The sequence below is a fragment of the Piliocolobus tephrosceles genome, chromosome X (assembly GCF_002776525.5).
Source record: "Piliocolobus tephrosceles isolate RC106 chromosome X, ASM277652v3, whole genome shotgun sequence".
NCBI lineage: Eukaryota > Metazoa > Chordata > Mammalia > Primates > Cercopithecidae > Piliocolobus > Piliocolobus tephrosceles.
In genome coordinates, this window is record NC_045455.1 from 77,508,679 (window position 1) to 77,526,332 (window position 17,654).

Below are 17,654 nucleotides of genomic sequence, written 5' to 3' on the forward strand. Positions count from 1 at the left end.
GCAGCCTTATGCTGAAAAAGCATTATTTCTGTGTCAACAGTTATGCCCTTCTGTTTTCATCTGCTGTCACCAACTGTCAGCTACTTCTTTAAAGACCAAATATTTCTTTGTCAGCAACACCTATATGGGGCTCATTGGCTGTCCAGGTGTGGTTTACAGCCTAACTGTCTGACACTGTCAAATAAGAGCCGCATTGTTGTTTCACAAGCCTGAACATGCTGAGTCAGTCCCAGTGTTTTCTGCATATTTTGGCAGATGTTAGAGAGTCAATAACACTGGAACTTCTCTTCCCAGTTGTTCTTGCTTTTGTCACCAGTCTCATAGCACCTGTCATGGTAGCTGCAGCATTCAGTCAGGCAAGGAATGCCAATGTTAAGACGAACTCCAGATAGTGAAGAGCCCCATCCATTCAGCAGGAGGGTTTATAATGGCAATGTAGGAAAGGCACTCATGCTGGCAGAACCCATCCTTGCCTCCCAGAGGTTCAAGGTGGCACTTGGGTATGAGTCTATCTGGTGAATACCATTCCTGTGGTCTTCAGGGTGACCCTGCCATCAGTGGTCTGCACCTGCTTCTGGCACCTGAAAGCAGAGGCCAGGAAGAGAAGCAGGATGGCAAGTACAGGCTGCAAGCAGGACCATCTGTGAATCATGGGGTTCTAGTGGGCCCCACTGCTCCCTGGAGCCCTGGGTTGGATTTGTTATCCCAGAGCCCCCAGCACTCTCTAGGCAGCAGCATGGAACTGGGGCTTGGGAGCCACTGCTGTCTCCATTCATGCTTTAGAAGCACTCAAGCTCTACTCCATTCTGCTGTATTTTGTAACAGGAATGCTGTTATTTTTCAAGACTACCACTGATTTGGGGGAAAGGTGAATGCAAGTTAAAACACAATAAAGTGTGCTGTTCTTCTGGAGAGCTAGCCTTTCATTTATTTTTTTTTTTGAACGCATGCTTCCAGATTTCTGTAAGCCTTTGGTTAATTTCCAAAGTTCTGAAAAAGCTGATTCTATCATATTATTTGTCAGATTTTTCTTGCTTTTATGGAGAGGTGAATTTTCAAAGGTTCTTACTCTACTATTTTTACTAATGTCACTCCTCTCTGATTATTTTAATAGAAATAACATAACTTAATAACTCAATATGCCATGTTTAATGGGTCCCTAAAAGTAATTCTGTGATATATAGAGTTGTTCTATATGGGAAGATACTGAGACAAGATGTAAGAAAAAAAATTAGAATAAAAATATTGTTACATTAAAATTGTTTCAAATGTTAAAAGATAATTGTTAAGAGGAAAGAAAAATGATTTGCTTGTGCTTACGATTCCTGAAATCCAACATGTTTAAAGATGGTGGATGGAGACAGACTAAAATTTATCATGGCCCCATTCACTGGAGGATTTGACATTTACTGAAACTGAGAAGTTGCTAACACAGAAAAAACAGAGATGATCTTGGAAAGGAGGAACCATGAGGGCCAGCCTTATTCCCTTATAGGTGGCCAGTGATCTCTCCACTTTAGTCACGAATCAATATTCCAGTGGCACCCCAAATGAGTTGCTCATCATTTCATCATCTCCACTCCTTGGGACCCAGACACATGTTCACTTTCTCTCCCACTGCCTACAATGCTGTGCCAGCTTCATTTCAGTTTTCACATCAACACTTACTTTAGGGGATGACAGTGGATGAGGTCTGCACATTCATGGTGATCAATAAATAAAGAACGGGATTAGTTTAGAGACAGAGTAATTACAGTGATTGGGAAGATGGAATCAGTCCTAAATTTAATACATAGAATTTGTTTAACAGGTATTGAAGGACTGGCAAAGGAAAAAAGAAATACTAAAACAGCAAAAAATAATCTCAAGTTTCTTCTCTCTATTAGAAACAAGGCTCCTGTAAGAGTTAAAGAAGGAGGAAAGAAACATGAAAAGTGGCTCAACAGTCAAAGACAGGTTTATTTTGGAGAATAAACCTGAGAGGGGCTTCTGGATGATTTTTTTTTTTTTTTTTTTTTTTTTGGTCAGGAGTGCTCTCTCTTACAAAATAAGAGTATTTACTGGTTTTAGGGTGAGAGAGCTTATCACAGGTTTGGAATGTTTTCTGTGTGAGGGAGAAGTTTATGGCAAGGTTGGAATGTCTTTGGCTGGAGGGGCGGTTATCTTGGTGCTGACATCTTTCCAACAAGAGGGGAAGTTATCTCAGGGCTGGCATGTCTCTGGTAGGGGAGGGGTTTATCTTAGGGTTGGAGTGTTTCTGGTTGGAGATGTCGTTTGTGGTTTATGGTCAGTCATGCTGACCTTAGCCATTAGGCTGATGCCCTTTGGATTTAGGCAGTTTTTGATTGAGGGGAACTTTAGAATGGCCGTGTTTGTCTAAGATGGCAATGCTCCTGCTCTGTCAGCCACTTCTTAGGATCATCATAAAGATTCAATGAGATAACATGTAAAGCAACTAGCAATGAGGTATCACAGAAATATTTACCAATAAAGGACCATTTTCTCTTCCCAGCATGAATAGATATATATTGCTGTAAATGTATTACTAGTTGTTTCTAAATATAGAATATAGTGTCTCACCTAGTCTCCTTATCCTGGGTTGCTCCAGCCAAGAACTATTCTTCTGGTATGAGAAATGCTGCCTTTGTTTACCACTGTGTTCACTAAGCCATGGTATTCTGTAGACTTCCACTTCCACTGCCATTATATTGTGGTGGGAGTAGCAAGTCTCCAGAGATGCAGGAGAGTACTATGTGAGGTAGGTGCTGAGATCTCTTACTTAGAGGGCTGGTTGATGTCACTAGAGCTCAAATTGCTCCTCAATTTTCTCCCATCTCTGTTGTGTATGGTTATTTTAGAGGAAGAATTATAGAGCCAGTAGACATGAGTACGTGGTGAGTCTGAAATCAGCTAGGTTCATACGTAGGTTTTTGTTCATATTTTAATTGTTTTCACAACAAAATCATCTCTAGGCCCACACATCTCCTAAGTCTAATGAGATTTTATTCAGTTCTATCTGAAAAGGAACTTGGCCTCAGTGTTTTTGTTTTGCTGCCTGTACTTGTAACACATAATCTTTCAATAATTCTAGGAAAGTATTAATACTTGAACAATATTCATTACTATCTTAAAGCCTCAGCTCATGTTAATCAATTCTCATTTCAGTTTTAAAGTCCTTCAAACAATAGATGCTGCCACTAATTTTGGCCAAAATTTTCCTTCCTTAGTGATAGAAACAGCCCTCACCTAAAACACGGGACTCACCCAAGAAACCTGACTTGAGACATTGGGCTAAAGTTTTAAAGATTACCCCTTTCATAGACATCAATTATTTGGTCTTTAGAGATGGCTGTTGTAATCCTATTTTGTTCACCAATTACTTTGGGTTTATAAACTGCTGCTTCACAAAAAATTTGTGTCCTCTGCCTGTGATATTGTAGTTTGTGTAGTGCACAAAGATTCAAGACAGAGGATGCACATAAAGACTGAAATAAAAACTTTGAGTGATGTGCTGAAGTGTACATGTTTTGGCTGGTAAGAGTCAATTGTTACATTTCCAGGAATTTTTCCAACTAGCTGATGTCACATTGATAACTTGGAATTGATGACGATGGGAGCATTTGCATTAGGAAATCAGCAAAAGCTTATTTTGGACTCTGCTTTCTTCAAAGAGTTGATTGTTAAAACATCCCAGCACAACAATGGCTTGACTTACCATACATGCATTCCCTGTGAAAAGTCCTCTTCCACTTACTAAGTATGTTAACCGTGTTTCTGATGCTCTGACATCTGGGGCGCTGCTGACCCAGGAGATACTGCCTCTCCCAGGACTAGCCAATTCCTAGAGACAGTAGATGACTAGCCTGTGTGTATGGCTTTCACATGCAAACCAACCCATCCACAGCCCATACTCTAAGCCATTATTCACATGTCCTAATCACCCCAGAATTAGGTACCAAACAGCTTGAGACAGTCCCTATGCCCTTAAGGACTGCTGAAATTATTTAAACTAGCCAGTCCTAAGCCTGTTTATCCTGCCTCACGACTCCTGCCTAAGACACCACAATGAAAGGTTTACCCATGCTTTCCCAAGCTCCCTCTGCCTCCTGACCAATCCTGAGGCTTCTCCATGTGACCCTCCATGGTGCAGTGTACCTCCTCCTCTTGCGATCTGTGAGTATAACATGCTGTGTTTTTAATGGCGATCTTCTTCTCATCTGCTGGCATTGTCATACTCATATAATAATACAATCTACATTTAAAAACACCAAATTATGAGCCTGGGGTCTTCATCTCCATGGATGGGGCTACTTTTTTCCAATTATCTACACAGACAAGGCGCCTATTTTAATGTACACACACACGTCTGTAAAAATAACACAGTATGTGGATCATACCAACAGAAAATCATAATGTTATAAAGAAATCTTCTTTGATTCTGGTCACTGCCTTTGGGGTCTTCTTTTATGACACTAGGGAATTACCAGTACCTCCCAATTTAGTGGTCTCTCTTTAAGCCAAGTGGTGGTAGTGGTGGTGTGGAGGGACATGGGAGTCCTGTCCTCATCAAACACGTTTGAATCATATCAGGCCATAGCTATGGTGTATTCTCATGGAGCCTAGATGTTTCTAACTCACTGTCTTTGGAATGGTATCAACTCTATGGAACACTTGAGGAAATATGCTCACTTCTTTTTTGCATATAGCCCTTTCAAACATTCTTCCCTGATAGCTACCAAGAATGCTTCTGACCTGCCCCAATTTCCTTTAGATTTAATCATGCACTGTTCAATAACTTTCTCCATCACACTTTGCCACTTTGCAGTTAGTCACATTTAAATTACTAGGATGCCATCTGAACATCCTGGAATGCTCTTTGGGCTGTTGGGAGTAAGACTTTCAAAGATGACTGTTAAGGTTTTTAGAGGGAAGTTTACTGGCTTGGTTGAAGGGTAGGGAGGAATCAATAGGGTGTAGTCCCAGATCGCCCTGCTCTGTTCCTGATGAGTCTGTTTTCCTAGTCAGGTGTACCTTGACCAAGTCTGGTTTCTGGGTTTTCCCTTAAATTGGGTGCCTCTGGGTGTAGCTTTTTCTGTCACTGTCACTATCCTTGAGGGACTAAATCATGACTCTTGCCTTCTCTGGTTCCCTTCCTCAGACTTCCTGAAGGCCAGGCCCTGTCCCTAGCAGCTTGGACATTTCTTCACCACACCAGCTAATCACCCCAGAACTAGGTACCAGACAACTAGAGACTGTCCCTATGCCCTAGAGACTGCTGAAAGTATTCAAACTGGCCAATCTTAAACCAGTTTACCCTGCCTCATGACTCCTGCCTCAGACACCACAATGAAAGGTCTACCCAAGTTTTTTTCTTTCATGGTGAAGATTGGTTGAGCCGCACTTTTCTGTTACTGGTGTCAAACTTGCTCTTACAACATAGATGTTTTTCTCTCCCCAGTCTTGAAAGTTCTGGAAGATCTTTGACATAGCAATTATTTTTCGTCCACTTCACCTTCTTTTTTGTATTTTGTACTTTTCTTGGGATATTCTTCAATGTCTTAAACAAGCTGTCTTTGCATTTCCTTTTGGTATTAAACAATGGTGGCCTCATGTTAAAAATCTGACCTTGTAACAAATCAATCGATAATCAACTTAGGTGACAAGACTACATTGGCAATAAAGACCTGATTAGTTAATTCATCCTCATCAGTGCACTGGGCAGGATTTCCTAACTATAGCAAGGTCTAGTCATACTGCTGGGACAAAGAATTAGTTAGTCCAAATACATTGTTTCCTTAAAATATGCATTGCTCCTGGTGAGCCTCTGGCTACACTCTTTATAACTAGTGGGCAGGCGCCAGGACCCTGAAGGTGGATTCTACTGGGGAGAGGCAAAGTTTTACCATCAGTAGGAGTGGCAGTGGGAGCACAGGTACCAGTCCAGAGAACTAAGTTCAAGGCTCCAGAACCAGAATGAAAATAACTGACATTCATTGCAGACTACGGGAATCTGTGATTTTAGCATAAGAAATTAAGTTATAGAATGCACCAGAATAACTTGGCCATTTGAACATTTATAGTCATATGGGCTTTATTTATATTAAACACTTGATATATTTTGAAGGAAACCAAGTGTAGTTATGAAACACAAGTGGCAGCAAGACTTATTGTTGACATGAATTTATGACTGAATAGCTCCAAATTTGCAAAATTAGATTCCCAGGAATAAACGGCAATGTCTACCAATATGTAGTAACTTAGTAAATATATGATAAAACTAGACCCTGAGAGTTTCTGAAAAATTCTCATGGGAAAATAAGAAAGGCTATTAAGTTCTGCAAATAATTCCATTACACTCAGATATGTCACTCAGAGGCTAGATAAACATAAATTTACTTAGTGTTATGCAGGGCACTTGGGAAGGAAGCAGGCATGTAATACAATTATAAAACACAAAGCTCCTTGTCCAGGATAGAGTTTTCTTTTGTAGACAAACGGGCTTTAAAAATATCTTGACCAGCCGGATGTGGTGGCTCACGCCACTGTAATTCCAGCACTTTGGGAGGTGGAGGCGGGCGGATCACCTGAGGTTGGGAATTCGAGATCAGCCTGACCAACATGGAGAAACCCCGTCTCTACTAAAAATGTAAAAATTAGCCGGGCGTGGTAGTGGGCACCTGTAATCCCAGCTACTAAGGAGATTGAGGCAGGAGAATCACTTGAACCTGGGAGGTGGAGGTTGCGGTGAACCGAGATCATGCCATTGCACTCCAGCCTGGGCAACAAGAGCAAAACTCTGTCTCAAAAAAAAAAAAAAAAAAAAAAAATATATATATATATATATGTATGTATGTATTTGCGTATATATATATGTATGTGTATATGTGTGTGTGTATATATGTATGTGTATATTCATGTGTGTGTGTGTGTATATATATCATGCCAACAACTTGAATTTGAATTCCTGAAGTCACAGTGAAAGACTGATTTGTACTACTTTTTGTAATGTGCATAAATGTAGCTTTTATAGAAATTATCTTTTCTTCTTACTCAGTAGTTGCCTTTCTCTATTTTAAGTGATTTTTATTGTAATGCTCTTTACTTTTAATGCTAGCCTTTAAAAATTTACATTCTTGTTTTTCTTCTTTCGGGAGGTGCAATACTGACAATTCTTATCTGAGAGGATGATCCAAACATTGGGAAAAATAAATATCCATAGTAGAAATTCACTTAAACTGTGACAATCATGTAATCAGTGTAGGCAACATTTGACATGGTAAAAGAACATCATGCATTTAATAATTATAATTTTAAAAACTTCAATGCTGTTAACATTTTAACAATTTATTTCAGTTATTTAGTTCATTTTAAGGTATTCAGTCATCCAAAAGAACTGCATACATGCGATCTTTGACTTTTTATTCTTAACTAAACCATCAAAGTAACTTTTTTTACATCTTAAATGTCAACGTTGAACCTCCACTGAGAGAAAAATCAAGGCACAGATTGTCATCATTTTATTCAGTATGATGCTTTTGATCTTTTGCAGGAAGTTCTTTTCTCTTTCATCTGAAAGCCTTAAAATTTTACACAGAAGGGAGACTGCACAAATGCTCTGTGGACTTACCAGCTTTCTGATGAATGAGGATGTTAATTACATGTTGAAAGTGGTAATGGTTTTGAAATGAAAAAGGGAGCATTATTGGAAGAATGAAAAATACATCTCAGAGAAAGAAACCTATAGTTCAACAAATGAAAGGAAGGAAGGAAGGAAGGAAGGAAGGAAGGAAGGAAGGAAGGAAGGAAGGAAGGAAGGAAGGAAGGAAGGAAGGAAGGGAAAGAAAGAAAGAGAAAAAGAATGAAAAGCTAAAGTAGGTGTCATGGCTGGACCAGCTTTGTTGTTGTCAATTGGTCTTTAGCAAAACAAAATATTGAAAAAACACAAAGCAAACAAATACCAGGGGAAAGAAATTAAATGTGCTTAAAAGATAGGGAAGAAAGATACTGATCATCTAAGGAACGATTACTGCTGTTTAAAGTTTGCAAATTTAATGTTCTGATTTTTCTCCTAATAAAATAAAGAGAGATATTAGTATATTTTATCAACATTAGTTCAAGAGAGAATCAGTTTTCTTTCCTTACAAAGTTTTTGATGTACTCTTCCTGGTGGAAACTACAGAAAACTATCATGTCCTTCTATTTTAAAATGTTTTATCAAAATCAAAATAGTTACCAAAATCTCAAAGCGTTTTGTTTCTTGGTATCAAAATATATGGAAAAGGGGAGAAATTGACATTAAGGGATAATCTGAACCTATATATAATGTTTCCTTAAAAATTAAATGTTATTACCATGCAATACTGCAATCAATTCTAGGAAAATACCTCCAGTAAATATATTAACCTCAGAACTAATATTAAAGAAGCTCCCATGTTTTCACAAATGAGCTTTCTGCTGATCTTTTTGTAAAACTTCATAGAAACTATTTCAGTTAAAATTATGCCTTTAGTGTTATCTCTTTCCTAGAAATGAGAGGTTTGGTTATTTTATATCTGTGTGTGTGCATGTGTGGCTGGGATAGCACTGGGATTTACAGTTTCCGGCTAAATTACATATTTCTGAACCTTGGTAAATTGAACGGGTTGAACATGTGGGTCCCATTTATTTGCCATACGTTTAGTGAAGACACTTGTTTTCATCCTTTCGTTACTGCTGTCATGTCTAGAAACATGAGTTTCAAAGAATGGCAATGTGCTTGTTTTCTGATTAATACCATTATGAAAATTTCAAATTTGTAAAACATTTACATTTTTAAACATATTATTTTCTTTACTTACCAAAGGACCGAATTGGATTCCAAGTCAATACTAAATAAGTCTTTTCAAAAAGCAGAAATAAAATATCCAACTTTTAAAATCTAAATGTCATTATATTTAGCTCTATTATCGGTACTTTAAATAATTTTTAACCTGGGAATATTTTAACTCTCAGCATTGAGATGTATAAGGAAAAGCTCTCTGTGATATTTATACAGGTCCATTTACATTTTTAATGTTGACTTTGGAGTTGGCACACTGGAAAAGAATTAGAGGTAAGATGACTTGATAAAGACGCTTTTTTGCTGCTTACAGAACTAAATCCCTTCATATGGAGCCTAGCATTGGTCTTTCTTATCATAAATGCTATGTAGTGGCTTGGCAGCAGGATGCTAGCTGACCTTCATGCAGATTGTTCAAACATTGTGGATTCTTCTGAGAGGGTGGACTTCAGAAGGTGCTAATGCTGCTAACGAGCTGGAAGAAGAGTTTATGTGCTATCTGTTATTCTTGGAATAAAGTGGGCCTATCTTTTACTAAGAGGAAAAGAATATGCAGTACCACCCACAGCTCTCTAAGGCACTCCATCAGTGAGGCCTTGCGAAGGTCAATTTTATTAAGTTACTGGTTTGAATCATTTTGTATAAATCTGTCATCAGAATGATCCATAACATGTAGGGCTCTTTTAGATAAACAAGAGTGGAGACTGCTGTTGTTATTCTAGAAAGATTTTTAAATTGTGGTTCACGGATATGACTGTGTTGTTTTTGGTTCAGGAGAGAATCTAATGCAAATCCTGCCACTTTAGTCCAAATGAAGAGCTGCTTTCAGTTATAGCCTTCCCAAGGACAGGAAGTGGAGCTTGGTTTCTATGCATTCTCTCTGAATAGCCAATCCTAGGTGAGCACCAGTACATGTTAACTAAGGGCAAAAATGGGAATAAATAAGATCATCATTAAAATACATATTTCAGTGCTTCATGATTCATATGCTTAGGAAAGCCACTAGTATAATATTTATTTTTGGTTTTATTTTTACTATATAGCATCAACAAGACCTTGATTGGAGTCAGAAGCCACCGAGTATCTAAGGAGCTATTATTGCTATATCCTGTTCTCTGTGGGAAGTTATTTTGTGTGTTTGTTCTGATAGTACCAGAGAAGTTCTCTAAAAACAAAATGCTAAACATAAGGTCTATTTTATTTAACAAAAAATTTACCATATTCTTCCCACTAAAAAGAGTTTCAAAAAATAATTAATGTATATTAAATTACATATTTAGTAAATAGATATTAAGAAAAATAATGCAAAGTCCCAAGTACTTTATATTTTAAAAAGCAGTATCTGTCTATTTCCCACAGACTCTCTCTTTTCAAGGGAATAAAGGGAAGGAAAAAGGGAGAGAGGAGAGTAAGAGAATAGAGGACAGAGAAGGATAAATATTTGGTAGGATAGGATAGAAATGTTCTGTATTTTATAAGCTCTCCAATTTATATACAGTAGCCTCATTAGAATATGCATTGTAGAGTGAAATTTGGTATAAAACCAGCCTGACCCAAAGGCTCAAAACAGACATCTTACAGTAACGCTTCACCGATTGATCTATTCATTGACAGACTCCAAAATTGCACGAAAGGCTCGGAAGCTGTTAACTACTAAAATATCAGCAAGTCGATTGAGTATACTTGCTCTAACAGTCTACATCAATTAAAAGTCCACACACTATTTGAAGTTCCCTAATTCACATTCATTCCCATAAAAATTACAAGGTAACCAAAGAAGTAGCTAAGCATCTGCCAGAAGGTAAAGCAAAGGAAAGGGGAATGATTAAGAAATTACCACTATTTATTTTGCTAAATAAACTCCTGGGCTACACAGAACTTTCTGTTTGTAAAAGCCGTTAGTGGGACTTTTGAGATGTAGGTGGTATTTTTGTAAATTCTCCAATGAAAGGATACCACAGTCTATTTTTGAAAGACTGAACATGAAGTGCAGAGCTGCCTAAAAGAAAGGCAACTATTGGACACATTACCTCTCTCTCGGTATCAGTGTTGCTTCCTTATCTTTATCAAGAAATGGTTGATACTACAGACACCAAATTAAGATGTGCGCATCTGATATGAGAAGTTTGCCTTTTAAAAATCTGCAGCGACCAAGATGTCCAATGTGGCCAGCTTATGGCTAGAAGTGAAAGGGGATTCTAACCAGCAATTGAAGGATAATTTGTAGGCATTATTCTTTTTTCCTGACCTTACTTTTCTTTGAAACATGTTTACTAGCTTTTGGAAAGCTGAAGTTTTCCCTTTCTAACCAAAATGTCTGCGATTTGGTAGCAAACACATTGATGCAGAAAGTGGCTTTGTGAGGTGAATGGTAAGCACTGTTACAAATGGTATTTTTAAACGTTCAGAGGGACCACATTGTACCAGTTCACTGAACTGGGGATGCCAGAGTGATGTCTTCTTGAATCAAAGAAAAATATGATCAATGATTCTGGCCACCTCCAAGACCACTTCTGGAATGACAGTTGCAGAGAGTCCCATCATTTGGACCAGACGCTGAAGAGAAAGTTAATAAAGTGTCCTATAGTCAATTTAAGTTCTAAATGTTATTGTGTGATTATGCTACTCTGAGGGATAACCTCATCTGTCATCTGTCAAAATGTTCTTTTATTCTATAAAGTATGTATAAGAGGCACTCTGATTATACACATTATATTAATCCATACCACTTTCTCCCTTCAACATTTGTAATAATGTTTCGCATTATCATTTATGGGTTCAATACTGCAAACATCTAGGCTCAGTTCTTAGAGAACATTGTCTTGTAGTGACTCTAACGCTATGGCATTTCTTCATCACCAAAATGTCACCAACCTTCTAATTTCCCACAAATGTTGAGCACCAATAAGGTATATTACCATACAAGAGCTCTACCGTTACTCACTATATGCCCAAACAGAGCAGTATCTCTTAAACATCTCTTCCAGAATTAACATATTCTTTGGTTTAATTTAAAATTAAATACGCAAACAAAACAAGGAGAGTCTGATGAGAATGAGAAGCAATTCAAATTCAAGTGAGTGAACTTCCTTCCCTCCATCTTTCCTTCTACTGTCTCCCAAGTAGTGGATCAGTTGATTTGTGGGTTGAGCCACCCCTGGTCACAATGCTACACTGTCTTCACCTATTTGAAAACTTGTCATAATAAACAGTGTGTTCACCAGTTTTCCAGACTAGCAAGGAAAACCTTTCTAGTAATAATCTGCTATACAATGAATAAACAATGTGATAATTGCACCTTCAACATTCACACTGAAATAGCAACAGTAGACTCCTCTTATACTTGTAAGAGAGTCTGTTAGCACCTTTTAATACATTTATCTCCACCGCATAGAGAATATGTCTAAAATGAGGAGTACATTCCTCACCATCTATCCATGGCTCTGTGTACATGTGAGTACATCGTTGCTGTCTTTGTAGCGAAAGGAAAGATGTCTTAATTTGTCCTTTGATGCATAAAAGAGTATGGAGAATTCAAATCAAAGTATATTAGTACAGTCATATTCTCTGAGCAGCTTCATCACAGACATCCTCCATCCTCTATGGTTTACCAGAAGTATTTACGGTTCCATTGTGATCTTTTCTGACGCACTTAAGGAAAAGGTGAATTCTACCTGCGGTCATCAAACTTCTGAGCTGTCATTGTGATGGCTCTGTGGAGGCACCATGGGCTCGCTGCTGCTGGAGCCCTTCGGGGCCTCCTTCCCCCTGAAACTTTCCTTGCCCCTGCACATCAGCACTGCAGTGACAGTGAGGCAGATGGTGAGTAACCCTACCATGGTGCCTCCCACCACAGTGACCAGGCTGACTGCAGAGCTGGGGCTGTCGAGCTCCTGGGGGAGGATGCCATCCAGAGGTACTCTCCCCTGGGGGATCTGCCTCTTGGTGCGGTCCAGGGCAATGTGCTGGATGTTTGTTCCCCGATTGTTTTCAGCACCAATCTCCCACACCAGCGAGGGTGTGCTCCTGATCTCTCTCTTCTTCCGGCTGTTGGTGGTGGCTTGGGGCTTTCCTTGACTCACCAGAGAATGGTACTCCACGCTTCTTTTGCCAATGCCTCGATTGGCATTGTCTTTTGATCTCACTGTATAGATCGTATGTATATACCATTCTCGGCCCAGAGCGACCTAGAAAGCACAACTCTATTTGTTAGGAGATACTAGATACCATATCAACCTAATTCACCATTCTTTGCCAGAGAAATTAATGGCAGAGATATTAATAAATGATGATTTATTTTAGTCTGCAGAATTAACTTACTTAATATTTTTGAATGAGTACTAGGTGCAAGGCTCTGTGCAAAGCACTGTATGATACATTCCATGCAACTCTTAAGGGAGTGAATATTTGGTACTTGTCATAGAATGGGAGAGTTCTAAAGACCTATTAATAGGTTATAGAGTCTAGCTTATTCATTAAGAAAATGAACAAATAAGAATATACAGCAGCTAACTGAGTTGCCCAATGTTTCTCAACTAGTTAGTGGCAGAGGCAGGACTATAGCTCAAATCTTCTGAACCTCAGGACTCCTTTCACCGTGTCTTGCTGCTTATTGGATAAAAGACCATAGAGGAAAAAAAAAATCAATTTTCAAGCTTTTCTGGGGCTTTGGAAAAGGAGGAATATTCTGATGAGTCTTTGAAGCATGAAGGATTTAGAGAGGTCAGATGCTTTGAGATTTAATGGCAAGAATAAAAATAAAACATATCATACTTCAACTTCTTGTTTGAAAAGATTCAGAATAACAAACACGCTTTCGTAAGATTCCTTCCTTAGGTTGAATGAAAAGAACACATTTCTCCAGGCCGTCCTGTCAGGTTAATTTTCAGTAAATATCCTAAAGGGTGCACTTGCTCTGACAGAGATTTACAGTGTAAGCACATCTTGAAATTTGTGGCATTTGTCTGCTCAGTGTTGTGGTGGCTGCCTGTGTCCCCATCCACCTTTGATCCCTGAGTCAGGAGTTTGTGTCTTGGTTTCTGAAATCTTTGAGAGTGGAGCTGTGCACAATTGCTTTCCTGAGTTCAGCAGTTCACACAAGATCACTCTAATTAAGATGTTCGTGAAAAGTCAGCAGGAAGGACATTTTGAATAAGAAAAGCAGATTACTCAACTGTCAGACACATATTTACATTCTAGGCTAAATAAGACTCTTCATTACACATAGTCTTAAAATAATACATTAATAAAAGTGATAAAAGCTATGAAGGCCAGGTATATTGCTAACAAAAATAATAAAAGCTGGGTTTATGGAGTACTCACCATATGCCCAGTAAGGGGCTATGTGGTTTCTATGCCATATCTTGTTCATTGTTCCCATTAACTGTATGCAATATTACTATTACTGCTATTTACATATGAGATATCTGAGGCATATAAATGTTCCGTAACTTGCATGTGGGTACATAGCTATTACAAATGAGCTTGCTTTTGGCCTACCTGAAAGAGTGGTGTTGAGTCAACTTTAAATCCATCAGATCCAGGTTGATTCACTAAGAGAATGGCTTCAGGGTCATCCACTGCTAGTTTGGCATTAAATAGGACATTTCCAAAACTGGTCGCTTGTGTCTCTGGCTGAGCTTTGTCCTTTAAGCAGTAAGGAAAGTGGTGATTGCTGTAGATAATGCCAGCTTTTGCCAGGACAGCATGTTTCCCTATTTGTTTTGTGCAAGTACAAATTACTATAAAATGTCACCATTTGGTTTATGAAAAATGATCATTTTGTTTGTTTTTCTATTTTTTTTTTAAGAGATGGGAACCTTCTCTGTCACCCAGGCCAGAGTGCAGTAGCATGATCATAGATTGAACTTCCTGACTTAAGCAAGTTTCCCACCTCAGCCTCCCAAGTATCTGGGACTCCAGGCATGTGCCACGATGCCCGGCTAATTTTAAAAATTTTTTGTAGAGATGGCGTCTCACTATGTTGTCCAGGCTGGTCTTGAAATCCTGGCTTCAAGTGATCCTTCCATCTTGGCCTCCAAAAGTGCTGGGACTGTAATATGGCTGCTGTGCCCAGCCTGGTTTTTAAATATAAGACAAGGAGGCTGAACTTTGAAAAATCTGTCTAGCTCATTATTTGGGTCAAAGCACTTACCACAATTTTAAATCTATATAAGAGTGAAGGAGAGTCGGCTAAGCAGCCATATTCTGCATTAGTTGGACTATACTTGGGAACATAGCCATCAGCTCCAGTGCATAGAAACACCTTCTCAATGCTGCAGTAAAACGAGTCACCCAGGTTCTGGACAGGATCCACCATGACACGACCGTAAATTATATCACCTGAATTAGAGATGTGGAAATGTGATTTCTGTTATGTGATAAGGTATATCAACGTGACACTGTAAACAGGTTATGACAATGAGGACGGTTCTGGACAGGATCCACCATGACACGACCGTAAATTACATCACCTGAATTAGAGATGTGGAAATGTGATTTCTGTTATGTGATAAGGTATATCAATGTGACACTGTGAACAGATTATGACAATGAGGACACAGAGATTATTTCCTTGCCACTCTCATCTACCATCAAACGTTGAAGGCCTGTTCATATGAGCTTCAAGATCTGGTGCATTCCCAGGCCTCAGGTAAGACCACTTTGCAGACTAACCACAAGTGACTAAAGATTTATTGAGTCTCAGATGCTGAGCCACAGGTGGGAATAATTTCAAAGGTCTGGCCTACAATTTGACATTAATAATACCCCATTGTGGTTCAAGTCCAGTTTACAAAAATAAGTTGATAAGATATATACTGATACAATATGGAATAACACTAAGAAAGAAAGTATCAATAAAAAGTCTAATTAACTTTGTTTCTGAAAGAGGGTTTAATGAAACCCCCCCCCCCGGTGTTCAATTATTTATTTCATAACTATTATTGAACTCCTACCAGGCGTGCCAGGTGTTTTTGCTATGTATGTGTGCTAGGCGTTGAATATACACCATTGAGCAAGGCAGGCATGACCTACACTTAAGAGGCATTTACAATCTCATGTAGCTGCAGCATTTAAGTTTATGCAGGTTGAAAAAACATTCAAGAAAATCATTTAGACTTGTTCCAAAAGTCACTTAGGTAAGACAGCTAGAGATTAGCTTCCTCAGAATAAAAAGATATCCAGTAACATATACCCAATTGCAATGACTTCCCACACCAGCCAGCGTGAGTAAAGACTCAGTTACATTCTCAAAACCATTAAAGAAGCTATCATTTCCCCCCTCAAACACAATCCCCAAAAAGCAAAGCGCAAAAGATATACATGACAAGTAGAGTATCCCTCTCATTTGTAAAGTGATACCTTCTGCAAAAGCAACATCACTCTCTTGCCCGAATCCCATGGATCCATCAGACAACCAGAGACTCTTCTTAGAGAGCAGGTACATTTGGGTGTTCAAGCTAAACTCAGCAGCCACTGGATCACTGACCTAAAACCAAAGGCAAAAGTCCTTCTATGCATTGGTGGTTCTGATGGTACGCAAACATACTGTTCACAGATGACACACGTTCACTGTACACTGACTGTAGAACACGAAGCACTGCACTGCAATTTTCACACCCTACCCAGCCACCTTAGAGAGCTGTAACATTGCTTTTGTCCTTGAGAAGGCGAAACTGGTGGGGTCAAGTCATTTTTTGAATGGGACTAAATAGCATTGCTTGAGCTCATTTCTGCTGGTTTATTGGGTATATAAAGGACTTGTAAATATCATTGTCAGTAGAAGGTCAATAGTATAAATTCTTGAAAAGAAGATGCCATCACATTTCTTATAATACATAATGGCAATTAGGTACTTTGAGGTGGTTTGAGCTACAGGATTTCATTCTCTTTAGAGAAGAACAAGACAAGAAATGCAGAAGTGTGGGGAAAATTCTCAAATCTCCAAGACAGCAAACTTCGGGAGGAGACAAGATAAGATCAGATAAGAAAAAAATAACCATTGCATACATTTAAACTCTGAATTTTACATCCTGTGCTAACAGATAAAGAGCAAATCTTTCCTCATTCTTTTATCCCTTGCTTCCTTAACTGATTTCTTTTTAGCATGCAAGAATTAAAGTTATTCATGTGTGGAAACTTCTTTTTTCAAACTATTAAATGAAAAACAAAGTGGGATTCTGCAAGTCATGAGATGATAATTCTGTAAGCCACACCTGTTGGAATCGGATGTCAAGGTCAAAGGTGACAGGCTCTCTGGGGTTGCAGGTGACTGGCAGGCGGTATTCCTGATGTGATAGGGCGGTGCATGGCACCAGCTTCACAGTATAGGTGCCTGAGTAGTCACGTACCTTTGAGGAGAAGACATTGATATATTACATTTAAAAATCTGAGGTGGAATCAGACAGTAGCAGCAGAAGAAAATCAGTGAAGAGTCTTAGTCACTTACGGCAAAGTCAGAGACAAAGCTCCACTGCTGTACTGGCTGGTTATAAGTTGGTTCACTCCTTATGAGGTGGAGGGAAAATGTCAGGCCTGGATGATCAGCTGACATGATCACTGAGCTTGTAAAGGATGCTACGAAAGTGCCAGTAATGAAAATAATGACATAGTGGTTCAATTAAGAGTGCGTAACAGTTTAGTTTTCAAAATACACTATCATACATTATTTGCTTCGTTTTTATAAGAAGGCTGCAAAGCAGTCATGGTTGGTATAATTATCCTCCTCTGGCAGATGAAGAAACTGGGCTGTGAGTGACTATGTGACTTTCCAAAGATCACACAGCTAGGATGGGGCTTTCTGATTCCCACTTCAGTGCTGTTTCTGCTCTATAGT

At 38.8% G+C, this 17,654-nt stretch overlaps 1 protein-coding gene across 1 annotated transcript in view; it reads right to left on the minus strand.

The window, feature by feature from the left end:
• Window positions 1-12,501: 12,501 nt before the first annotated feature.
• FREM2 (FRAS1 related extracellular matrix 2) overlaps window positions 12,502-17,654 on the minus strand; it is a 182,835-nt gene continuing 177,682 nt past the window's right edge. Inside the window, exons 19-24 of the mRNA XM_023208694.2 lie at window positions 17,268-17,395; window positions 17,035-17,169; window positions 16,181-16,307; window positions 14,973-15,160; window positions 14,318-14,464; window positions 12,502-13,005 (exon numbers count right to left, since the gene is read on the minus strand). Of these exons, the coding sequence (XP_023064462.1) occupies window positions 12,502-13,005; window positions 14,318-14,464; window positions 14,973-15,160; window positions 16,181-16,307; window positions 17,035-17,169; window positions 17,268-17,395 (1,229 nt within the window). The remainder of the gene's footprint in view (window positions 13,006-14,317; window positions 14,465-14,972; window positions 15,161-16,180; window positions 16,308-17,034; window positions 17,170-17,267; window positions 17,396-17,654) is intronic.